Source organism: Vigna unguiculata, chromosome 7 (assembly GCF_037176805.1).
Source record: "Vigna unguiculata cultivar grain cowpea cultivar isolate G323 ecotype 2 chromosome 7, ASM3717680v1, whole genome shotgun sequence".
NCBI lineage: Eukaryota > Viridiplantae > Streptophyta > Magnoliopsida > Fabales > Fabaceae > Vigna > Vigna unguiculata.
The window spans coordinates 43,995,717-44,022,448 of record NC_140798.1 but is presented as its reverse complement, the minus strand read 5'-3'; the positions used below and the strand labels follow the sequence as shown (position 1 = coordinate 44,022,448).

General features: G+C 28.0%; 2 protein-coding genes across 2 annotated transcripts; both read left to right on the top strand.

Annotated features, from left to right (window-relative positions):
* Positions 1-2,888: 2,888 nt before the first annotated feature.
* LOC114192095 (putative dolichyl-diphosphooligosaccharide--protein glycosyltransferase subunit 3B) lies at positions 2,889-4,239 on the top strand. The gene has a single exon (XM_028081675.2). The coding sequence runs from the start codon at positions 3,017-3,019 to the stop codon at positions 4,019-4,021; it is 1,005 nt and encodes a 334-aa protein (XP_027937476.1). The 5' UTR covers positions 2,889-3,016; the 3' UTR covers positions 4,022-4,239.
* A 6,857-nt stretch (positions 4,240-11,096) lies between these two features.
* LOC114190190 (PAK-box/P21-Rho-binding family protein) lies at positions 11,097-14,902 on the top strand. The gene is made up of 5 exons (XM_028078988.2): positions 11,097-11,440; positions 11,688-11,823; positions 11,909-12,006; positions 12,277-12,382; positions 14,181-14,902. The coding sequence occupies exons 2-5, from the start codon at positions 11,766-11,768 to the stop codon at positions 14,390-14,392; spliced, it is 474 nt and encodes a 157-aa protein (XP_027934789.1). The 5' UTR covers positions 11,097-11,440; positions 11,688-11,765; the 3' UTR covers positions 14,393-14,902.
* Positions 14,903-26,732: the final 11,830 nt, after the last annotated feature.

The window sequence follows — 26,732 nt, the reverse complement described above, 5'->3', positions numbered from 1 at the left end:
GCAAATAAACTCGTCTCTGTGGGTATTGCCCGAACCCGTCCCCGTTTTAACGGGGAATCCCCGCATTGACTGGGTATGAGTATGAGTATGGGGAATCCCCGATTTTTTCAATTGGGTATGAGGATGAATATATCCCTGCCATAATACCCGTCCCCGCCATATTTTCATCATCGTTTAAATTATTAAAATATTCATAATTAATTAAGTAATCCTATATATTCTTTTTATTTTTTATTTCTTCTAAATATTTTGTTTGTCATGAAACTCATTCGCATCTCCAATATATTTTTTATCTTATCATAATCTTTATGTAATTATGTTAAAATGATGTATGTAAATTAAAAAAAAATTATGTCTAACATTTGAACATTTCTATTATTTTTTAATATTTTTATTTATTGTATATTTTCCTTTCACATGAGAATGTTTAATACTCTTAATTTAAGTGTTTAATAGCATAAATATTTCATTTACTTGGTAATATAAAAAAAATATTTACTTATTATTATTAATTTTTATTTCATTTCAATAACTCTTTTATTTCGCTAAAACAATTTTTGTTATTTCTCAACCATTGAGTATATATGTTGATATTTGAAAAGTCTTTTTAGATCTCTAAGATATTTTTCGTCTTATCATACCCTTAATTATACATTTGTTTTTCTTTGTGCAATTCTTTCCAATAGTCTCCAAATTGTTTATAAGACACACATTTGTTAATTTTTTATTATTTTTATTTTTGTTTATTTTCATCATGTAGAATACTATTTCGATAATTTTTATCTAATTATTTTTTATTTTCTAACTCATTACAATCATACTTTAATTTTTTTCACTATAATTGTATAAATAATTTTTATTTACTACAATATAAAAATTTAATGTAATTGTCATGAATATTTTTTTATCACCATCCAACATATATTGGAGTTTAAAAGATACAATATCTATGATAAAATTTTATTATGTTTATTATTTGTTCTTTGCGTCATTTTTTTAATCAACCATTGAGTATATATGTTGATATTTGAAAAGTTTTCTTACATTTTTAAGATATTTTTCATCTTATCATACCCATAATTATATATTTGTTTTCTTTTGTGTGATTCCTTCCAATAGTCTCCAAATTGTTTATAAGACACACTTTTGTTAATTTTTTAATTTTTTTTTTGTTTATTTTCATCATGTAGAATACTATTTCGATAAATTTTATCTAATTATTTTTTATTTTCTAACTCATTACAATCATACTTTAAGTTTTTCACTATAATTGTATAAATAATTTTTATTTATTACAATATAAAAATTTAATGTAATTGTCATGAATATTTTTTATTATCATCCAACATATATTGAAGTTTAAAAGATACAAGATCTATGATAAAATTTTATTATGTTTATTATTTGTTCTTTGCGTCGTTTCTTTATCAACCATTGAGTATATATGTTGATATTTGAAAAGTTTTATTAGATCTTTAAGATATTTTTCATCTTATACCCTTAATTATATATTTGTTTCTTTTTGTGTGATTCCTTCCAATAGTCTCCAAATTTTTTATAAGACACACATTTGATAATTTCTTAATATTTTTATTTTTTGTTTATTTTCATCATGTAGAATACTATTTTGATAAATTTTATCTAATTATTTTTTATTTTTTAACTCATTACAATCATACTTTAATTTTTTCAATATAATTGTATAAATAATTTTTATTTACTATAATATAAAAATTTAATGTAATTGTCATGAATATTTTTTTACCACCATCCAACATATATTGTGGTTCAAAAGATACAAGATCTATATTAAAATTTTATTATTATGTTTATTATTTGTTCTTTACGTCATTTTGATCAAGTGATGTATTATAACTTTTACTAGTGTATAAAATATAGATTCATTATAATTTAAAAAATTGAAGTAAACAAACATTTAAAATATATTTTAATTTAAATATTTTTTTCCTTTTATATTTTTTTAAAAATATTTTTTCCTTTTATAGTTTTTTTAAAAAATATTTTTAAAGTTTATCAACTAGGTTTCATTAATGTTTGCAAATTTAATAAATGTTTTGGTTCTCATTAAATTTTATTTGGTATTCTAATCTAAAATGTAAACAATTATAATTTATTTCAAAGTATTTGATAGCAAAGAAACAGTCATACTCCTAATATTGAATATTTGATAATATTATGTTTCCTTTACCGTAATTTTTATTATTTTATAAAAATTAGTTAAAATTAATATTAAAGTAGTAAGTAAATGGATACGGGTATGGGTACGAGATTATACCCGTTACCCGGTGGGGATGGAGATGAGACAAAAATTTGATACTCGTTGGGTTTGGGTATGGGGATGGAGATGAATTTTTTTTACGAAAATGGATATGAAATAGTGAAACCCGTCCCCGCCCCGCCCGTTGCCATCCCTGAGTGTAAGTCTTCTACCATCGTAGCCCTGAATGAATCATGTTTCAAAACTTCCACTATATGTACCTGAATAACATTTCAACATACTTAAATCTCTACTCAAACTAATGCTTCTATACTTTCTTTTTTCTTTATCAAAATTTAATAACATTATTTTAACAAAACAACATATATTGATAAAGATACAACCTATTCAATATTTTGATGATCTAATTAAATTATATAAAAAATTAATATTTAAAATATTTAATAAAAAATATACATATATTCTCTGAATCATTATTTTATATTTTAGTTTTTACTACTTCCAAATTTGTATAAAATAATATTTTTATTTTTATTAAAAAAACAAAAGTAAGGGTCAATTTTGGTAGTATGATTTCTTTAGAACAAGTAATTGGATAAAAACGGGAAAAGTAATAAAGTTATTATAAATATATAATGACACGTTTCTGGGAGTGGAAATTGGGGTATTTTTGGAGGAGTCTGGTTGATATTGTTAAAGACTGAGAGTCTTCTCTCGTTGTGCTCGGTAGCAATCGCAGACTTCGAATCCCTCTCCTCCTTCTCCATTCATTGAACAATGTCTCCCTTCACGAAGCTCCTATTGCTGATCCTCACGGTGGCCGTCTCCTCCGCGATGGCCTCCGACGACGAAAGAGTGGGCGAATTGCTCTCCCTTCAATCCAGATCCAAATCGGGCGTAATCCGCCTCAACGACCAATCGCTCTCCCGCTTCCTCACCGCTGTCAAAACCCCGCGGCCGTACTCCATCCTTCTCTTCTTCGACGCCACGCAGCTCCACGACAAGCAGGAGCTCCGCCTCACCGAACTCCGCAACGAATTCTCCATCGTCGCATCCTCTTTCCTCACCAACAACCCTTCTAATTCCAAACTCTTCTTCTGCGACATCGAGTTCAAGGAGTCCCAGCTCAGCTTCTCTCAATTCGGCGTCAACGCCCTCCCTCACATTCGCCTAATTGGGCCTAACATGGGCCTGAAGGACTCCGAGCCCATGGACCAGGGCGACTTCTCCCGACTCGCTGAGTCCATGGCCGAGTTCGTCGAGGCCAAGACCAAACTCTCCGTGGGTCCCATCCACCGTCCCCCCGTCTTCTCCCGCAACCAGTTGATCCTCATCGCGGTCGTCATTATCATCTGGATCCCATTTTTCATCAAGAAGGTTATCTCGGGACAGACCCTTCTCCACGACCCTAAGGTCTGGTTGGCCGGTTCCGTCTTCGTTTACTTCTTCAGCGTTTCCGGGGCTATGCATAACATCATTCGCAAGATGCCCATGTTTCTCGTCGACCGCAACGATCCTTCCAAACTCGTGTTTTTCTACCAGGGTTCCGGGATGCAGCTTGGTGCAGAGGGTTTTACCGTCGGCTTTCTTTACACTGTTGTTGGCCTTCTCTTGGCGTTTCTGACCCACGGGCTTGTCAAGGTTAGGAACGTGAGTGTGCAGCGGGTGGTTATGATTTTCGCGCTCTTGGTTTCGTTTTTGGCCGTGAAGCAGGTTGTTTACTTGGATAACTGGAAGACGGGTTACGGGATTCATGGGTTTTGGCCCTCTAGCTGGAATTGAGGTTTGATGACGCTTCTGGGTCTGATTCCCATTTTGAAATCTAAACATTAGCAAAATGTCTTCTTATGTTAGAACTTTGCCGGATGTCATACTATATAGCTGTTTTTTAGTACTAAAGTTTTTATTATCTGGGTACTACATTTTCTCTTGATGTGTTATGATTATTACTTGTGATTGCATAATGCCCAAGCGCATTGTTCTAGATTGCTGCTGCTAAATTGATTGTTGTATTAGTCTTGTGTCGAACCATTCATTTCAGTGATCAATTCTGACGTATGTTGTCGTGCTGCAAGTGCATGGCTGATAAAGGGATTGATATCTAGGACGTGGATGGTCTGAAAAGTGCAAGGCATAGTTTCTTATCAATTTTGTTAACTTCAGCAAAAATTGATCCACTTGGCTCTTCCGTTTTAGAATCTACTACTTGCACTTTAGAGAGCCTAATTCTGTTTTCTCTGGTACAGAATTGACAGAACCAGAACTTTATGTTGAAGTATGGTCATACCTTGGGCTATAGCATTTGTCTTTGTCCGTACCATCATGCATTAAAATTGGTTAAATAGTGTTACTTGGTAAGAGCTTTTATTGATCATCATATCCATGCTCCTATGCTTTATCGTGAAATTTATAGTTTATTTTTGTTTTATTTCATTGAGATACTCCTAATGCATGAATTAAATATGGTAACCTTCCAGAATCATTTGAAAGATTTCCATGGTCATGCTACCATCCTTTATGATAACACATTGTATTGAACGAGGACGTATTTTTTAATCTTTCTTTTTTGTTCGAAAATTCAATTACTATTTAATTGTCCATTGCGTATTATCTTGTGAATTTTCGTGAAATTCTGGTTGTGATTGGTGTCTGATGGAATTTCATCATCATTCCTCTTCTACACAGCATCTTTGAAGTCTATTTTTTGGTATTCAGACTTTAGGCGATGGGTTGGGTTTAATATCTTATTTCTCCTTTTAACACACTTGAGTCTTGGCTTAGTAGGTAGAAACGTGCAGGTGAAAAAGAACACAAGGGTTGGGATTATTTTCAACCGGAGAAAATTAGTTATATATCCTTTTTTCTGTCTTTTCATATTTTTGTTATACCAAGCAACTGTAAAATGACTTTCATTCCAAAGTTTTTAGCTTCCCACTTTCAACCTCTCAACATGCAAGTGCTTTATACCTGTATGGGATCAGTACATGCAAATTGGCTATAACGGAGAGAAATATTGCATGTCATCATTTTGATTGTTAAATTAGATCTAGTGGGATATCCATGTTCTCTACTTTGATCGCTCGATCAGGATTTAAAGACCATGGGAATAGGCGAGATATCATATTGAATCGGAAATTGATGCAGTCACAAATTCATATATCAACCACAGACCACTTTCAGCAAACTAAGTTGGTATCATCCGATGAGCTTAAACGGCTTATATATAGTGTTTCAAATCCTATAAACTGGAATTGGAATCAAAATTTTTTGTTCATCATCCATCAGCTTTGATTTTGTTGACTGCTGTGATTTCACGAATTTGTGATTGCAGCATATTTGAGTTCATTAGAGTTAGACATACTCGATTTTTGAGTTCGAAAATATATCTGTTTTGGATTTTCTGATTATCTTGTATTAAAAACCATCTTGTGTTACCGATGTTAATGTAAGGTGTACAGTTCTACAACAGTGGAGTGCTTTAAGTTTGTAATTGTTTTGTCATAAAATAAAGTTTTGAGCTTTTTCATGTCAACCTGATTTACTGTTGCTGATTCAACTCTGCTTTCAGCATGCGTATGCTATATTACAGTCTGCACTTGACTATAATGTGTTAACTAACGTGGGATCCCGAGACAATGTTTGGATTGATGATGATAGGATATGGAATGGAAAAGGAAAGTAAGTGGATACTCCAGTTTGAATTTTATAAATTAGGAGGGAGTTTATTTAAAAATAATGGATAGAGAGATTCATTCTATTTTATTACACAACCATTTTTCATCCCCTTCAATTTAAGAGTGTGATGGAACACCAATATTTTACTTTGTATTGACTGTGTTAGGGAAACGACAAGGAATCCTACCCGCTTTAGGGACAGAATTGATTATGTGTATTAATTGTGACGAGAATGGTTGATTCAAAATCTTTACAAAAGTAAATTATCTTCGAACCATTCTCCACCCACAAGCTTAAGCTTGACCCAAGAAATCTGTTTGACATTGAAAAACAGTTTCTCTCAATGAAGATTTGCCCCCTATTTTTGCAGCCTCACTCTTAATATAAGCAATATGAAATGGCTGTATATTAAAGTGTGAATATAAGAGGTAAATTTTGTTATTTTGGAGACAGTAACTATATTGTTATCAAATTAGCGATAAAGTGAGCAACCGTTGGATGAACATGTACTCAATAACTCATTTACGTGGCAAATCTTACAAATAAAAAAGTTGAGCTGTCGAGAGTTAAAACTGAACGCTCTGCAGTGCTCACACATTTGGTGAATTCAGTAGAACATTTTCGTTTGAGTGATGACATTTTCATATCCTAGTTCTGATTCGTAGTTTATGCTTCCTATTCTCTCGTCATAGCTCCTGTTTTTCTCAATTTTGTTATGTTCATGTAGTCTCTGGTAATTTTCATTTCAAGGATTAAATTGTCCCAATTTCACTAGTTTTCTGCTTTTTTAGTTTTGCAATCACATTTTAAAGACTAACAATTTGGTATTTACCTATAAAGTATGTGATATGTGTGATCTATGAAAACAAAATCAGGGCGGAAGAAAGAAGCTAACAACAGAAAAATTGGGATAAGAAGTAGAACTACAATGAATGAGCAAACAAAAACATAGATATTTTTTGTGCATGCAGGAAAGTAGTCAGTTTCTTTTTTAAAATTTATTTCTTGGTTTTCTTTTATTTAAGATTAACTACGTGTAGTTATATGATTTATAGTGTACATATGAGTTAATAGTTGCCTGACGATGCAAATGTCTCTCGCAATTAATATAATCACCAGGAAACACTTGTTTTAAGAACGAAATAATCACTTTTGTCTCAAACTAATCTATGAATAACTATGTTTTGTGAAATCAATTGCAGTCTCATTAGGTATTAGCTACGGCATTCCTTAAAATAAAATCCCAAAGCGTGGGTTGCTCTGCTTTTGGGTCGTGTTAATAGCCCAAAATATGTGGTTCCAAGAGAAAAGAGGCCCATTTAAGCATCAAAGAATGGTAGATGGTGTGGGTCTCTAGGAAAGCCCTTTTGAACTTTTATTTGAAACATTGCTTTGCAATAAAACATCAATAAATTTTGAATAGAAGAAGTAGATTTTAAAAAAATCAATATTTTTGGTTTAATTTTTAAATTTTAAAAAAATCAAATAAATATATGTTAATTCTAATTAAGTTAATATATGTGCAAATATAAAAATAATATCATCGTTCTAAAATTTTGAAATTCTCACGTATTTTGTTGGTAGTGTGTGGTTTACTTATTTATTATATAAAAATAGTATAGTTCCTCATAAAAAATGGTGGTGCCAGGTCGTAGGTGTTACCGTGTTAGGAATGATATGCATATTTATAGAAATTTGTGCTATAATTTATACTAAATCATAGTCATATCAACCAGAATTAAACATGGTCAGCCAGAAATTTTAAAATTATATATTATTTTGCTTCCTAAGATCCACGTTTTTAAAATCTTTGAACTACGAACTTTTTGTCAACGCTATTAAATTTATTTTCCTCCTCATATTAGGTAGCCTTAGCTTACCAAATCAGTGTACCCTTACGCCCATACCCAATTTGCTACTAAGTGCAATGGATATAAACAAAACTGATTAGTATATTCCCTTACCAAAACTCTGATTTTTTATAAGAAAAAAAAATCTAATAAATCATAAAGGATTAAATATGTTTTTATTCCTTAATTTTCAATAAATTTTAAAATTAGTTTATTTCGAAACTTTGGACCAATTTAATCATTTTTTTATCGAAATAGAAAGTTTAGTCCTTTTAATCAAATTTTATTAAGTTTATTTGACATTTTAATTGCGTTTCATAATAATATTTGACTTAACATTAAAGCAAAAATATGTCAAACAGTATAAACAACTCAAATACAATCCTGAAATACGTAGGAAACATCAAATAAACTTAACAAAATTTGATTAAAGTAACTAAATTCACGTATTTCAAAAAATAAATAACTAAATTAATTCAAAGTTTCAAAATGGACAAATTTCAAAATTTACTCTCAAAAACACTAAAAACATATTTAACCCAATCACGAATAAAACAATATCTTACATAAAATTTGGCTCATATGGTATCCTTAGTTGGAATCGTTGAGCATATTTTTGGGTGAGGTAAATGTGGAGCAGTGTAAAGTTAAAAGATATTTTGTGTGTTGAATTGAAGCATCATTTTCCGTCTTGAAGAAAAACTGTGCCCATGTTGATGTTATCCTCCCCAAAATAAGAAAATAGGTAATGGTATGAGATCCACAAGAATATTTTGTTTGGGTATGAAGAAAGATAGAAAGGGTTTGGTTTGGTTTGGGTCTGGAACGTGCTTCCAACCCATTCTGAGATTTGCCAACTAAGCAACGGAGTTTGTGCAGGAGAGGCGCCTACGTAGACGATTCATAGGTTTTTGTGTGTTGTTTTTTTTCCTCATGTCAATTGAAAACTGTACTAACAGTGACATATGGACAAAAAATGTCAACATAGATACAGCAAAACCAGTGTTACCCACACAAAAGGGCACACATCAACCATTTTCTTTTCTTCACCATATTTTTCAATGTTGGAAACTCCAATGCTTTTCTGGACACTTCTTAATGCTGCACCATTATATTTCTAACCTAGTCTCTTTCATTACCATGGCCATTGCAACTTTCATGATCCTCCAAAACTAAGAGATTCAAAATCTTGCTGAAAAAAAATAAAATAAAATCTTAATACAGTAAAATGGTAAAAAATAGAGATGCATAATCGATACACGGCTTTCATCACATGTCAAAATCCCCTTGTTTGATAACAATCACACTGTCATTAATATATGACTCACATAAGACACTTAGTTTTATGAATAATATATATATATATATATATATATATATAATTGATCTACTTAATATATCATTTTCATAATATGAAATTCATTTGAGTGACACAATTTTAATTAAGCAAAAAATCAATAATTAAAAAGAATATTAGTTTTTTGTTAGGATTTTTTTTAGAACTATATTTTTAGATCGGGTGAGAATTGTTAGTTTAAATAAGAAAGAAATGTCTCACTTGGACAAAAATACTAAAACAAAAAAAAAATTATGCATCAAAATCAAAAGTTTCTTTAAATGTGGTCAAAATCTTCATTACCAAGTTAAAAATAACATCATCGTAAACTTGTTATTTTAACTCTTATTTTTCAAATACAAGTTTAATTATCATATTAAATAAAAATAAGAAAATTAAGTATTAATTTATAAATTTTTTAATTTTGAGTTAAAAATATGTCAATTTTGTGTGTAAGTTGGTATTGAAAATCTTCCTAACAAATGATTTGTGAAATATAAAAACTTTAGAAAAAAATACCAATGTGAAGAAACACATTTTTGGGTTAAAAATTAAGCATCAATTCACAAACTCATTAGTTTTATATTAAAAATTATGCCAACTTTTTGTGTAAGTTAATATTAAAAGTCTTTTTAACGAAGGATTTGTGAAGTATGAAAACTCTAAAAAAATTACCAATGTGAAGAGACATATTTGAAAACATATTGTTGAGAATCAAATTATTCTAAAAATAAAAAACTTTAAATTAAAAATGATGTCTAATTTACTCATATCTATTTCTTACTTTCATATAAATTATAATTAGTTAAAAATTATTTTTTTATTATTATATCATCGTCGGTCTCTAATAAAAGTTACAGAATAATAATAATTACTTTTAAAAAGTAAAAAAAAAAACAATAAAATGAGTGAAAAATATTAAATTTAATATATAAGTAATTATATCATCAAAATTTTAATTTATATTTAAAAAATATATATAATTTTAACTCTTATTTAATTCGAACTAAAACCAGTCTTCACAATTCTCCAGAGGCATGAGTGATGAGCTAGTGTATAAAGTAAAAAGTTCCCACTTGTAAGTTTCAAGAATTTAATAACTTGCCTTTGAAATAGACTTTAACCCGTTCCAAATACATTTTAATCAGAGTCGGATTGAAGTAATTTAATTACCAGTCACACAGAACACTAAGGTACTTACAGAGTAATAAATGAAAAGGTCAAGTATATTTATATATATATATATATATCGTATCATAAGAATTTTATCCAATTCCAATGCATACTCGAATTAAAAAAGTTGCAGTTTCTCATTAACTATATGTACTAAAAATACATAGTTTGATTAAATTATACTATCTACATATTCAAATAAAAAAAAAACATATTTCGTTGGCTAAAATAGAAATCGATCTTAATCAATTTCATCATATCTAATAATACCATATGTAAAATATCTTTATGACAAATTTTATAGTTTGAATGTCACATTTCAATAAAAAAATAATTTCCAAAAATAAATTGAGATTGCTGAAATTGATTTATATTAAATATTTTTAATTAACATGAATTATTTTTGTTTATATCCAAGTATAAAAAGAAATGAATTTTTTCACAAAACCTAAAAACAATTGACAATATTATATAGGACAATGCTAACTTTAAATTTAGTTAGCAATTTATCTCTTAAATTCATTTCTATACATTACTATCATATTATTAACGAAATTAGTTATTTATCATTGGATAAAACTTTCCAAAAAATAAGATTTGACAACCAGGGCAAATAACAAAGAAAAGAAGGTTACCCTAGTTAGAACTCATAGCTCAGGAATTGATCTTCCATGTTCATGATTTGAAGTAGAAGGGACCAAGATTTACTGTATCCACCTTTACCAACGTAGAAACGATAGACTGACACACCATAATGGACACTCCTAAATAAAAAATTCCATAAGACCATATTATTAAATTACCTTCCAGTTTCGAATCTTTGTCCTAATTTATTTTTTCACCATAAACCAAGTCTCTCTCTCTCTCTCTTCCCATTCTAGTTTTCAAATTTTCATTCATGGATGTCCACCTTCTGTTATTCTTCTCCTAGAGGCAACCCCCTTCTCTTTCTCAGCATTCTCCTTCTTCCCCTTGTTTCAGTTCAACTTGTATTTCACACCCCACCAATCAAAATCTCAACTTTTTAAGACCCATCACACTTTTTCTTCCCTCTATTTGATCTTTGCATGTGTCAGCACTCTCCACACGAGTTTCAGAATGATGGTGAATGGAGCACAGAAAACATAGTTGGATTTCTATCAGCACCTGCATCAAAATCATCTTTGGGTACTGTATTCTTTTGTTTTCCCTTAGATTTTTTCTACCAAAACCAGTTGAAAGCGAAAATTTCATTTTTTTTTTTTTCTTGCATTAGTGAGCAATAGCATCTTCTTTGTGTTCAATAGTCAGATGCCAATCTTCGTTCCTAGGAAAAAAAAAAGGTTCTAATCACATGCAATGAAACCTTAGCTGATACTCCACACCGTTTTTGGAATTGAGCATTTGTATATATCAACACTCCATCTTGTGACAGGCAAAAGCATCTCCAAGTCAGAAAATTTTCGGTCTTTACTCCCAATTTTGTCGCATTGCTGTGGTCGTGATCTCCACCATGGCAACCAAATTGAAGGGAATCTACAAGAGTTTCAAATACATAACCCAAATATTTGGTAATCTTTTATGCACCCTCCAATGCAATATTACTTTTCTGGGTTTTGTTGTTGTGGCTAAGCTGGGAAGTGGGTACTGTTCCAGTTGTGAAGGAGCGGGAGATGGAAATTGGGTACCCGACAGATGTTAAGCATGTGGCTCACATTGGATGGGATGGCCCTTCAGGAACTGGACCCAGTTGGGTACGGAGCTGATGTCTACTTTACCTCTCCATTTATGTTTCAACTATAAAGATCCAATTTTTTAATTTCTTTTTGTCATTTTCTCCTTTCCTTTGTCATTATTATTAGAGAAAGCAATACATAAAGTGACCATTTAAAGAGTTTTTGCAATGTAAATCAATATCTCATTGCCATGATAAATTGTTTGATATTTTATAATATCATCTTCAAAATCTGTACATATCATAGTTTTTGATTGATTTGCTATTATTGCTGTTCTTTTTTGTGCAGATGAACGATTTTAAAACAGCGCCTGATTTTTCAACGTCACTAGGTAACTTGGGTGAACTAAGTGACCCCAATGCTATGGGTGCCACAACATCATGGTCCTCCCAAGGTATGCTTTGCTTCTCACCTCTCATACAGCAAAATTTCATACGAGTCTATTAGTGTTGATTTTTGCTTCCAAATGTGGTGCCATTAAATATTAAGATTGAATACTGTATTCATGTGGAACCGTGCAGTATCCCTAATTTAAATAATACTAATGCAGATAGATGGCTCTTCACGGGTTAACTAGTAACGTGGATTTGATTATTATTGTGTCTCTTGATTATCTTCTAGATAAAATTGTGAGGCTTGCAAAAGCTATCTAGATTCTTTGCCTCCTTAGGAAGAATTTGGCTGTTCTGTCACGAGCAAACTCAGTTCCAACGTGGGGAATCTAATGACTCTTAGCTTTACAATTAACACTGTTTCAAGTGGTCCACACTAGAATTTCTCAACCGGAGTGGTTTGATTCTATGGAATTTGGTATTTAATATTATAATATAACACTTTGCTTGATAAGAACAAGCTTTGTTGGTCTTTCCATGTGGTTAGTTTCCTCAATATGATCAAGTTAAACCCTTTAAAGAACTGAACAACCTAATTGAATGAAGCTGCAAAACTGTATCAATAGTTCTGCTACTGGGGATCACAATTTTTGTGCTTACAGGAGTGTGATTAAAGGGGAGTTTCCATTAGACGAAATTACTAATTACCACCACTTTCAAATCTCCATAAATTTGTTGATGTCTTTCATATCAAATATATATTTATAGCAAATTGTAAGCTAAGAAGCACAAACACTTGGAAACAGAATCTGTGTTATCCGCATGTAACTGTTTCAATACTGCATGTTCAAATACTTTATTGCATTTTTATATTTTTAATACTTTTGGATTTTTGAATTTCTATACTGATACTGATTAGAATAACACACTCTAATAAGAGAAATCTGTGTTTTATCACATTTATAATGACTTATGCTAGTTTTTAGAACACAAATTCTATATTGTGCTTTATCATGTTATATCATGTTATAGTTGTGTTTTGTTCTATAATTTTTGAAATTTTCATATTCTCTTATATCTGTTGCATTGCATCTTTATCATGTACTATAGTTGTGCTACGTAGATTGTAACAGCAGCCAACTTAAACTTCCTTCACCTGATCTTACCCTTAAAAAGCTTTATGACTGCATTACTTAAATGATGAGCAGCTCTTGCCAAGAAGAATTTAGATGTGCAATTTAGGGTTCTTCTCTTCTGTTGGACATATGTAGCTGTGATTTCGTGAACTACTATGCCTTTCTTGAAAGGAAAAGTATTCAACCCCTTTAATCCCAAGGACAAGTATGATAGAATGTGCTATTGCAAAAACAATATTTTGTTCAAGGGTGGGTCTGGTGCATTTAGAGTACTTTGATTCCTCACAATTAAAATGTCAATTGAAAATGAGGTTGTGATATTCTCTGTTTGAAATGTGTATGGTAAGAAATTAGTCTAACTACAAAGTTTGTTTGAATAGGTTGTCTACATGGTCGTATTCTTTTTCTGAAGTTGTATGATCTCTCTTCATGAGAGTACTTCGCTGTGGTACTGCACATTGCTGATTTCATTTATGGTCATCTCATAAACATGCAATTATGCAGTACATGCTATTTATTTTATTTCCGTTTTTTTGAATTTTGATTATATTTCCTGCTAGTTCTAGGTCAGAACCGTGAGTAATAGAAACATCATATTTTTATGTTCTTCGTTCTTTAGTGGATCTTGTCGAGTTACCTGGTTCCAATGACGTTAGTTTTGGGATGTATGTTACATGATACTTTTCCCTATGATAATCATTCCTTATCTGAACCCTTTGAACAGATTTTGAAGAGTCCACAGGAAGCCAATCATCATCAAACTTTTACAAAGGCATTCAATCTGCAGGGGTTTCTCATGTTTCTAAGAAATCGAAGAAGAAAAAGAGCAAGTCAGCTTCTTCTGAATCGCTATCTGCTTCATCAAGACAGTCAAGATCAACAAAGTCAAAGGCTACATATAGTGACAGAGAAGCAACACCAATTTCTCAAAACTAGCAGGTTCAAGACTATGGAATTAGTGAGAGAAAAAGACTGTCTTTGTGAATAGCGATGATTGTGCTCTCATCTGGCAATCCGATAGGGGAAGAAGGAAAATAAAGGTGGCTGTAAAAGTTTTTCTGCTGTTTACTACATCCTAATCCATAGAGGAAAACCAAATTGCTTGTCTTCTTATCTAAAGACTGAGAATACTAGTGGAAAACCAGTAGAGGTTTTTCTTGGACGACAGAATATGTTATGAGTGATTGGTTTTCTCTGGATCATATGCATCCTTAAATTCATTAGTTGTATTATCAGTTTTGCAGATCAAAATGAATGGACATGGAAGAAGGATATACCAATAGATGCCCATTTAGCAAGATTACTATGTTTGTAATTCATGATTCCTTAAGTAGAATCTAATCAGCGCTCTTCTGTACCTTCCAGATTGAAATGGTAGTGGATGGAGAAGGGTATTGTAAGTTGTTTGTTTTACTTTGACTTATTAGCAAGAAAATTGCAACGACACTCGGTATCTATCTGTACTCAACTGGTCGTGATTAGTCCTCTCCAATGTGCTTAGTGATTGTATATTTTGTCTTATTTGTACTTTTTGGTAGTCCAAATTCACAAAATGTCCTAGTCTTTGAGCAAGTAGAGGTGACAAAAATATAAAAATGCTGTGCTTTTGCTGCATAAAAATATTGACCCAACAGAGCTGAGTATAAGAATTTGTCCTCATAAAATATCAGGGAGTTTTCATTCTCAAACAGGTTGAGATAATATTATTAGGATCAGTCACCAATATTGTTCGTTTTGACTACTTATTACAGTTTTATTATTAAAAGATATATTAAAAAATTAAAAGAAAAGAAAATTTAAATTGTCTTTGGTTTCGATGTTAAATAATATGAGTCTTTTAAATATATTTGGAAATGATTTATTTTTTAAAGTAGAAAAAGAATAAGTCCATGTGATCAACTTCGATGTATCTTTTCATCAATTCGTTTTGAAATTTTGTTTATTAATAGTTGTTAGTACTTGCTTTCGTTTTTCTTTTTTCCTGTTGTGTATTTTTAATAAAAAGTTGAAAGTAGGGTGAGTTATATCTTGGCTGATCTTTAACAACTTTCGATGTTTAACAAATTTTCGTGAATTAAAGTTTTTATTTTACTTTTGGTAACTTGTTAAATATATGTATACATTTTAGATTTTTCCCTTCCGATGAATGTGTTCTGTTTCCATTATCAGATATCTTGCTTTATTTGTAGACAGTAACTTTATGAAGGGTAGAGTTCTATAGATTAGACAGATAGTTTACATTTTCAGTCAAATATTTTTTTCTTCACCCTACAACATCATCATGTGTGAGATAAAAAAATTTGAAAACTACAACAACGATGGAAAGTTGGTTTCTTTTAACTTCAGCATTGATATGATCTCAATATAATTTTCTTATAACCTTTCATCATGTATAGATCTTTAGAAACATTTTTCTGTCGTGTTTTTCTTTTGTCCTTGCAACCAAAGAAAAACGATCGAAGAAATGATACATAGCAATTGATACACGAAACCGTGCAGAACCATGGAATTTCTCTGGCTGTTACAACGAGAATAGGAAGCACAGTGATGTTCTGGAAACCTTAAGGCAATGTTATTATGGACCTTTATTCTTATATAATGTTTAACTTTGTCTTTTCTATCCAATATGGGACTTTCACTCACACTTGGACTATTTCCAACAAAACCCGACAAAAGAAGAACTCAACGCTGCAAAAAAATAGAATATTACAATACATAAATAGTGAAATGAGACAAGATAGAATTACAAATGATTGCATTAGCAAAAAAAAATATCCCGACAACACTTGTGACAAGGACAAGAGAAAAAAAAGAGAGTATTGTAATCGATGAAAAGATTTATAATGCTTATTTACATGATTTGATTCACGCAGTCAATCCAATTAAAGAAGAAAATGGTTAACGTAGGCTCTTGTTGTACTATAGTTGTTTACTGAAAGACAAAGAAGTACGTGGAAATAGAGGCCCACAGAAGGGTATGGCATGGAAAAAGTATACATCTATAGAGAATTTAATGGGTGTTGTTGGTAGTAGAGTGGCCAAATCATGCCCAAAACTTACTATTTTCATCACTCCATTCTCACTTTCAATTACTCTCAGAGAAACCATGTTTGGGGCGAGTCCATTTCCAATGCCTACAATCTAGTTGTGGACCAGCTTTTGAAGCGTGCAACCTTTCACAATCGATAGGCACTTTCTCACGAAGAGGGTCACACTGACACTAGTTGAAGTGTCACTTTCTATATTTATATTATAACAAATTTATTTTACTTCACTGTGTGGCTGTGATATGAAACCAACAGCAGTAATCATCATGGGTGCTACAGTAATGTTCTCCCCAGAATCTCTATATGGTGTCTCAAACTAAAGACTTCAGTGTCCCCACAAGATTAATATAAAGGACAAAGCTTTATATACTCCCATTTGTGCTTTCAGCACTCTACTGCAATCAAATTGAAAATCAAAAAGCAATATTTTCTGTTTGCGATGTTTCTTACTTTCTTATATGATTGATTTATATACTATTTAACTGAAAATTGTGAAGCTGCTTTGTACTTTCTGCAGAACCTGTGCATCAAAATTAATGATAAAAAATGACAGGTTTAAAATTAATGTTGAAGCACCTACTGAACTTACAAGGTGGACCCTTTGATTTCCATATTTAAGAGCTATACTGTGCAATTACATAGCATTGAAGTTGAGAACCACAATATGGTTCGTTGAAATATAAATGCATAACTACACTATTGAAGTCAGAAGGAAAAATAGTATGGTAAATCCCTTTCCCAGAGATTCTTTCCAAGGATTTCCTCCCAAAAGTGAACCAAATTGATTGAAGCAAGAGTAGGTTAATGCATGGAATTGTGGAGACAATATTGGCAAAAAGTAAATTAAAGCTACGATGCGTTAAGAAGAAATTGGTGAACTAATTTGGGAGCGACACTTTACGTTGGTTGTTTCAGTGCCGGCTCATCCGGCTGCAATATTGGACTTCATGGCCAACCACATTAAACATGTCAGATACTATTTACTACTGATGAATGGTGAACCTCATTCATTAAGTTTCAGAAATCAATAGTTGGAAGGGAATTTGACTTAGACTTGTGTTGAGACAGGGTTTAAAGAATATATTCCATCTTCAACCTTTGAATTGACAGAAGATAGATAACCATGATTTGGTGAGTGCTTTCTAACGTGGATTAGATGCTATTCTCGTACAAGGTATATATAATGAGATATTATGACTGCCATTTTTTAATGAGAATAAAAAATGAACTCTCTCCTCCACCAAAATTTTATGTTTTCTGGTACTATTTTCGCACTGAAAAATACAATTGAATAATTTGTTTTTGATGGTTTTGCACTAACAGCATTAATTAGTTCCCTGAAGCCTGATGCATTTTACTGGTGGAGAAAGATTTAGTGGGTCAGCATGACATGCAATAAATGATTATTTGGTCATTTCTATATCATGATATCAGCAGCCAGCAACTGAGAATAGCTTAACATGGATCAAATTCTGATCTTAATACATGAATGTTTTTTTTTCCCTATTTATACAACAAGATCTGTGCATTAAATAGGACTGTTGAAAGGACTGTTAATGATGAAAATCCTTTTTGGTTTTAATAAGCATAGAGTTCTCATAATCAAGTTGTAAGGAATTTGATCCTTTCTCATAGGAAAAAAAAAAGTATTTTCTTAATTATCTTGAAAAGATATGTTAATAGTTGCATTCAAGGCAAAGTAGTTGGATTGGAAGTTTATGTGCGAGTAGTAGATCTCGTATTGATCAGGAAAAGATTCAACGGAAAATATACAAAAGATTTGACTCATCTAATATCTTAATATTTTATAGTTGGAAATAATCTTTTGCTCTTGAAAGTTTTGGTCATTAGCCTCCATAAATAAAAGAAATGTTGTATATACGAAGGGAACTGTATTTTACTAATCATAATCATATAGGTGGCAACTTAAAAGTTCCTTGCTGCTAAACGTTGTTGCTTGCATATTAGATCATGGAAAGGAAATGAATCAAGAAGTATATTTAGTTTTTACTTATTATTTATATCCCTGTTGCGAAACGAAAAAATTATATATATATATATATATATATATATATATATATATATATTCTACTTTTTATTTTTTGTAACTGTTTGATTTCTCATGAAATTCATTCTCATCTTAAAGATATTTTTTGTCTTATCACAACTTTTATTCAAATATATTCAAATGATGTATGTCAATTAAATATTTGTTATGTCTCACATTTGAATGTTTATATTTTTTTTAAATATTTTTATTTATTATAAATTTTCTTTTCACATAAAAATGTTTAAGACTACTAAATTAAGTGCTCAATAACATAAAATTTCCATTTACTAGGTAATATAAAAAATTATCTTCTTTATTATATTATTATTAATTTTTATTTTATTTTAATAACTCTTTTGTTTTTTTAAAACACTTTTTGTTATCTTTCACTAGGTTGATATTTGAAAATTTGTCTTAAATCTCTAAAATATTTTTCATTTTATCATACAATTAATTATATTGTTTTTCTTTGTGCGATTAGATTCAATGGTTGGTCAAATTGTTCTTATCACACACATTTGATTTTTTAAAATATTTTTATTTGTTGTATATTTTTACCATGTAGAATACTATTTTGACATTTTTTATATAATTATTTTTATTTTTCAACTCATTATCATACGTGTAATTTTATCACTATAATTATATAAATAAAATTTACTTATTATAATATAATAATTTAATGCAATTGTCATGATTTTTTTATCACCATCCAATATATATTGAAATTTAAAGGATGAAAGATATATGATAAAATTATATTATTATAGTTTAATCTTTATTCTCTATGATTTTGATCAAGTGGTATATTATAACTTTTATTGATGTATAAAAAAAAGATTTCACTAGAATTTAAAAAATTGAAGTAAAGATACATTTCAAATATTTACTAATTTAAATATTTGTTTTTATTTTATTTTTAAATTTTATCAATTAATTTTCATTAACATTTGTTAATTTAATAAATGTTTTAGTTCACATGAAATTTTCTTTGGTATTTTAATTTGAAATATTTGATATTGAGAAAAAAAATCTTCCTTTTAATGTTGAATATTTGATAATATTATGTTTTCTTTACATAATTTTTTTATTATTTTATAAAAATTAATTAATTAATATTAAAACAATAAAAAAATGGGTACAAGTATGGGTTCGAGTATCTATTCTTTATGTGAAATAAAAATGAGATAAAAATTTGATACCCATTAAATTTAGATAAGAGGATAAGGATGAATTTTTTCTTTGAAATTTCTTTAAAAATATGTATAGAATAATCAAACTTGATATGTTCTGCCAAGTTATCATCTGTATAAGCTAAAGTAGTACTAGATAGTTTCACCATTTAGTAAAAGAAATAAATTGTATGATAGTTACTTGATAATCCACTTTTAGCAACAAAATATTAAATTAATATACTTAATTAAAATATAAATTAAATTATTCGATAATAAATAATAAAAATAATTGTAGAAGGGTTATATAAAAGAGTTAGCATGTCAAAATACTTTCTAAAAACAGGTTGATAAGCTATTATCAATAAAAGAATAATTTAAATTATTTCTTTATAAGACTAATTTAGTAAAAAAAAGTAAAATATATTAATATTTTATTTTAACTTTTTATTTAAATATTATTTTTGTATTAAGAAAATAAACTAATCGTACAGTTTTAAAAGTTATTTAACATTGATTTCAGAACAAACATTATAGAATATGAAAAGTTTAAAACTTATATTTTGATTTAAAAATAACTTAAGGTGATAAATCCACAATAATTGAATCGAAAATATTTCAATAGCGGTTATGAATATAACCTATATGGATTCTTTCTCAAAAAATATATACATCAGTACAATTAAATACAAGAATTTAGAAATGTTAACTTGTTAATATAAAAAACAAATACTTATTTATTATATGTTCTTTATGTTGAGTTTACGACTCAATAAATAAAACAACAAAGAAATTGTCCCTAGGACAAATAACTTGAAATTCACCAGTGTAATTTGAACACAGACCTAATAACCTTGATAACATTTAAGATTGGATATATCTATTTTCTAATTTTATTATTGAAAAATTAAACTTTCTGACACTTCATACTAATAATTTAATTAGAACCAATGTGGGAGTAGAATTCCATGTCACAGAACTGACATAAAAGTTGTCTTTATAATTATAAATTTGTAACTATAACTTTTTCCTATATTGAAAATACTATAATTGACATAGAATGATATCATCCTCTATTTTATTTTATAGTAGTGTCACGGATCAAGTAGCTTAGACCACAAGGAACTAACATATTAAGCTCTCTAATTTTAAGTCTTTTAGTTTTAATCTAATTTTTAAAATATTTTCTCTTCCTAATTCTTTTAATTATTAAACGAAAAAAGTATTTCTTTTATTTCTAAAAGGATATTTATTTTGTATTTAATACTTTTCATCGTGAAGCATTAAGATGACTATTGTGTAGGAAGTTAACTATTCCAAGATAATATAACATTGATTTTCTTTTTCTTTATTTTACTTATATACCACATTTAGATATTCAATAAGAAATGTGAGATCTTGGCCTTTGATCCATTGTATTTTAATGTTCTATTTCTTTTTTCTTCTTATGCATATTTGGTTTTGCTTCAAAGTAATGTAGAATTGGAAAGAATTAATTTTTTAACATAAAATCAGTATGTGTTTACTTTCCAAAATTAATTAAAGGGTAAAAAATTCACGTTGAGAAACAATTAATTATTACTTTTGCGTCAAAGAATTGATTCAGTCTCTATACATGTATACATGTATGGATTCCGTTCTATCTCTCTTATTTTGTTTTTTATTCTAACTTCATTTTTTTATCTATTTTGTGATTACATTGTAATAACAACATCGACTTAGGATATGATTGAATTTTGAAAGAGACTAAATCCATTTTTATTTTGTAATCTATTTGATTCTCTTAGTTTTAGTATTTAGAGAATTTTGATCATCTCTCAACTATAACTTCTAGAATTTATTTTTATTTGTGTTTTGGAAGTTTTTGAGTTAGAAGCTTGTAGGTGTTTTTATTTTTTGAGTGCTAGCTCCTTTATTTTTTCCTGAATTTCAATAAAGAGAATTAATTTACTTTGTTTTATTTCAAGTTGATTTTGGAATTTGACAATTTGAATACTTAGATAATATTGGTACTTGGATAAAGACAATTTATAATAATGTTTATTATGTTCAATTTGATAATATGTGTATTGCTTGGTTACTAAATTGTAAACGAATCCTTCTATAGTGGCTTCATTTTTGAACTTGGAAAATAGATGTTGGATTAAAATGTTTGTGTCATAATGCTTTGGTTTTTCATCTTGAATGTAATTAACCATTTCGTGTTAGGAGGGTGATTTTGAGTAAGAAACGGTGTGTAGACGTTATGACTTGAAAAACATGTATACTATGTCACCTGAGTGATGTTGAAATGGTGGATAATAAATTAGATAAATTTATATATGTTTCAATTATTAGTTTTTGTTCAAATGTATAAGTTCAATTATACATTTATTTTTGAGTTAATTTTAGTTTATATAGAAGAGAGCTTCTGATTCAGACCAAAATTAAAATACATTTTTTTTTTTAATTTTGCTCGAGCGAAATCATCTTTACTTAAAAAAAAAATAGTAAGCTCAGATTTGGTCTTTGTCCTATTTTTATTTAAATGGTACTATTTCGTTTGAGTAACAATTTTAAAATTTTATTTTGTATTTTATTTATTTTTTTAATAATTGAGATGATTTGATTAATTAATTATTCTGTGCTAATTTTATGTATTGTATTTAAAAAGTATATTTTGAGTCGCATATAAATAAAGAGATCTAATTAAGAAAGTATTGTTTAAATTTTATACTAACAGTAACAATCCTATTGAGGTTCTTCTTCATCACTTTAAAAAAAAAAAGTCAAAATAAAACCGTCTCAAAGGGGAGCTCTTAATTGGGGAAAGAAATGGATAGATTGAATTATGTAAATGCATTGAATTATTTAAAACAATTAAGATTTTAAAATTAAATCATTTTTAGATGAAATGATTTTAATTAAATTATACAAGATTAAAATATATATTTTAAAATAGGATGTTAATTGATAAAAATTTAAGTAATTTAGATTAATTTTATTTTAATTGAGTTTATATAAATTATTATGCAATTCATTTCAATTTACTTGAATAATTATAAAAATACTAAACTACTGTAAAATAAAATGATTGAGTATAAATGATTATAAATTATATAGAATATAATTATAATATTCATTAAATATAAATATTAAGTACTATAATTTTCTATGACTTCATATTATTAACAATTTTATCTTTATCTTTTATTTTTTATATATAAATTATTTTTAAATAAGGATATATTAGATTTCATTATGAACTTTTTCATGTCAGTTATGATGACAATTTTAAGTCCATCGATTATTGTCATCATAAGATTTATTAAAAAGAATAGTCTGATCCCACGATAATGTAAGGGTCAATCACTGATATTTGAGGTATTATTTGCTTTGAAACATGTACTCCGTCACAGTACACCTCAAAGGGTGGAGGGGAGGGAGGAATAAGTATTTAAATTGTGTTTGACCTCGACTCCTAAGGGATATGAGACTTATTGGGTATACCGAAACAAGTTCCCCCAGTCTATTCAGTAGTATCATTTAGAAGTCAAGATCTAAGGCGGTCTACAAACCCCTTCCTTCTTCTATTTTCCGAAATGTCTTTTAAAGACAAAAGAATGACGGAATGATACTATGAAATAAACATCCCTTAAATGTATGATGATTTGATTCATCATAATGATGTCTCACTTAAAATCAGACCAAAATATATATAGACTATATTAAATCCAAAATAAAAATTACACTTTATAATAACAAACTATACATATTATTATCCATTATTAGTTATTTTCATCATTAATTGAATTCAATATATTTTGTCCTCAGTTTGAGAAGTTTGAGAATTTTTAGATGAAGTGCTAAATTTGTATACTTCTGAAAATTTTCGGCATGAGAAACACATATCTCTATTTATCATTTCATCATACGTTTTCTCAAAAGTTGTGTTAGCCAGTTATATCTGTTTTTGTTTTTCCGTTTCACCTACCACAATGTCTTATATGATCTTATGATCATAATTCAATTTATTTAAGCAAAATCTTTTTTGACTTTCATTTACAGTAATGTCTTATTTAATTTATTTAAGCAAGATTAACGGGATAAGTCATTAAAATATTTTTCTTAACTTATTTCAATATATTTTGAGGTCAACTTCATGTAAAAGCTCATATATAGCGTTAAAACTTTTTTTATTTTTTTATTTTGAATGGAAGATATATACCGTTACTAAATTCTTTTCTTTTATATCTTGACATTTATTTTAAAACTGAAATAAAGAAATACAGATAAAAAAATCTCAAAAATAAAAATTAAAACATCGAAATACTTTTTTTAATATCTTTTTAATTTTCAAGTTAGTTTTAAACTAAATATGATAGCATAATGTTTTTATTGATTTCTGATATTTAAAATATATAGATAAATATTTTATATTTTTCCCTATAATAAAAATAATATATATATATATATATATAATATATTCGTATTTGAAAAATTAACAGAAGGTCTTGTTCTGTATTGTACTAATGACATTTGTTATAATAATAATAAAATATTAAATAAACTTTGCATATTATTTTATGAACATAGTTAAATAAAAAATAGTGATAAAAACAATACTTTAATTTATTATATTTTTAAAATATTTAATTAAGTTTTAAGGTTATTGAAATTTTGTATACCTTCGAATTAGGTTTTTATACTTTGTTTTTTAATTTATTAAAGTAATTATTACCGTCACTTTATTTATATTTTAGATTTTATAATTAATATTAAATAGTATTGAGCTAATAAAAAACACTCATTGTTTTACAGTTAAGAGCTATTTACTTCAATTTGAAAAATTAAAAATTAAATTTAGAAAGCTTTGCGGGAAAATTACATGTATATATTGTTGATGATATCCAATTGGAGGTGATGGCAAATTTTTGAACTTGCACGTGGATAATATCCAATTATGTTTGTTTAACTTGCATTTACTTTTAAGTTGAAGTGTTTTATAAAATCGTTTAATAGAAAATAAATAATTTTAAAATACAATTTTTTTATCCACACTCAAAAATATATTAATAATACAGAAGATGTTCACTAATCTTTTACAAAAGAAAAAAAATAAACTACAAAATAATAAATAAAAAAACACAAAGGAAGTAAGGTGGGTGCAAATAAAAAACATGAGAGGGAATTTAGGTCATTAAAAAACTATAAATATGTTATGGTCTATGATGCACGGATACGATATGTGTATCGGATACAGCATGTATTCGATACGTTGATACATCTATTTTTTAAATAATAGGATCCGATACATTATAGATACGTGATATATGGATAATGGACAGTGATTCTTAAAAACATAATAAATATATGATCATTATTATGTGAATCCAAAATAAATTTATATGTACTAAAGTTGTCAACATAACAATATAATTAAGGGTTAAGTATGTTTTTGGGTTCATTAACTTTTAGTGAATTTTGAAATTAGTCCATTTGAAAATTTTGGACCATTTAGTCTTTCATATCCTGAAATACGTGAATTTAGTTCTTTTAATCAAATTTTGTTAGATTTTTTTGATGTTTCGTACGCATTTCAAGATTGCATTTGAGTTGTTTATACTGTTTGACACATTTTTTCTTTAATGTTAAGTCAAATACTATTATGAAACGTGCTTCAAATGTCAAATAAACTTAACAAAATTTGATTAAAATGACTAAATCCACATATTTCGAAAGATGAAGAACTAAATTGGTCCCAAGTTTCGAAATTGACTAATTTCAAAATTCACTAAAAGTTAATGACTAAAAACATATTTAATCCAAAATATAAATTTTTGTTATCATAAAAATACCATTAAAAGAAAATTCTTAAATAATAATCAATTTTAGTAACACAAAATATGTTAGAGACCAATTTTCTAATTGAAGACCAATTTAGAAACCAATTATTTTGGTAGCCAAAACCTGGTTGTTAATGTTAGTGATTAATTTAGAAACCACTTATAATCTTGATAGCTAATGTTAGTGACCAATTTATAAATCAATTCTTAATAGAAACTATTTTAATTTTTTGGAACTATTTTAGTTGCTAATCATTTTTAGTTTTTAAATTGGTATCTAGATTTATCATTATATAGTGACTAATTATTTTTTGTTACTAAAATTAATCATTATTAAAAAAAAATTCTTGTAGTATATTACGACTTTATAAATTCAATACTTCATTGATAACTATTAATAAAATACCCTAAAATATTGGACATGAATACCTAACCCAAGTTGAAGTGTCAATGCATCATAGGTTATGTTTATTACTATACATATACTATATATTTATTATTATATATCGTTAGCAAAAGCACAAACACAACAATGTATTATGTTCGTACTTTTTAAATTTTGTAAAAAGTTGAGTTAAAATGAATAATATTAATTTTTCAAATATATAATTAATTTAAAATAGTTGTTAAATGTAAAATTGAGAAAATAAAATATATATATATAAAAAGAGATTTTTAAAATAAATGTTACAGATAAAATAAATTTTTTAAAATAATGATTAAAAATAAATTATTTATAAAAGAATTAATTTTTAAAATAATAATTAAAAATAAAATTGAAAAAAAATGAAAAAATAAAATAAAATCTCCTTTATATATAATTATATATTATTATAATTATATAAGGTTGAAATTTTTTAATATATATATATATATATTATTTTTTTATGAGAATAATGAAAATATTATTATTATTATTATAATAAAATTAAATATAAATAATTATTTATTTTATATGTAATTTTATAATTTAAAAATAATTAAATTTAAAAAAATGTTAACATTCGTAAAATAATTATTGTTTTTAAAAAAATTATTTAAAAAACAAATTTAAACACTATAAACGAGAATCTCAGTATATACTTTACTATATAATATAAGTATATAATATAAGTATATAATATAAGTATATAATATATATATATATATATATATATATATATATATATATATATATATATA

Excerpts from the sequence above, each read along its gene's own strand:
- LOC114192095 (XM_028081675.2), top strand. The coding sequence starts at position 3,017 with ATGTCTCCCTTCACGAAGCTCCTATTGCTGATCCTCACGGTGGCCGTC.
- LOC114190190 (XM_028078988.2), top strand. The coding sequence starts at position 11,766 with ATGGCAACCAAATTGAAGGGAATCTACAAGAGTTTCAAATACATAACC. Across the intron at positions 11,824-11,908 it reads ATACATAACCCAAATATTTG|TTGTGAAGGAGCGGGAGATG; the intron begins GTAATCTTTTAT and ends GTACTGTTCCAG. Across the intron at positions 12,007-12,276 it reads CAGGAACTGGACCCAGTTGG|ATGAACGATTTTAAAACAGC; the intron begins GTACGGAGCTGA and ends TTTTTTGTGCAG.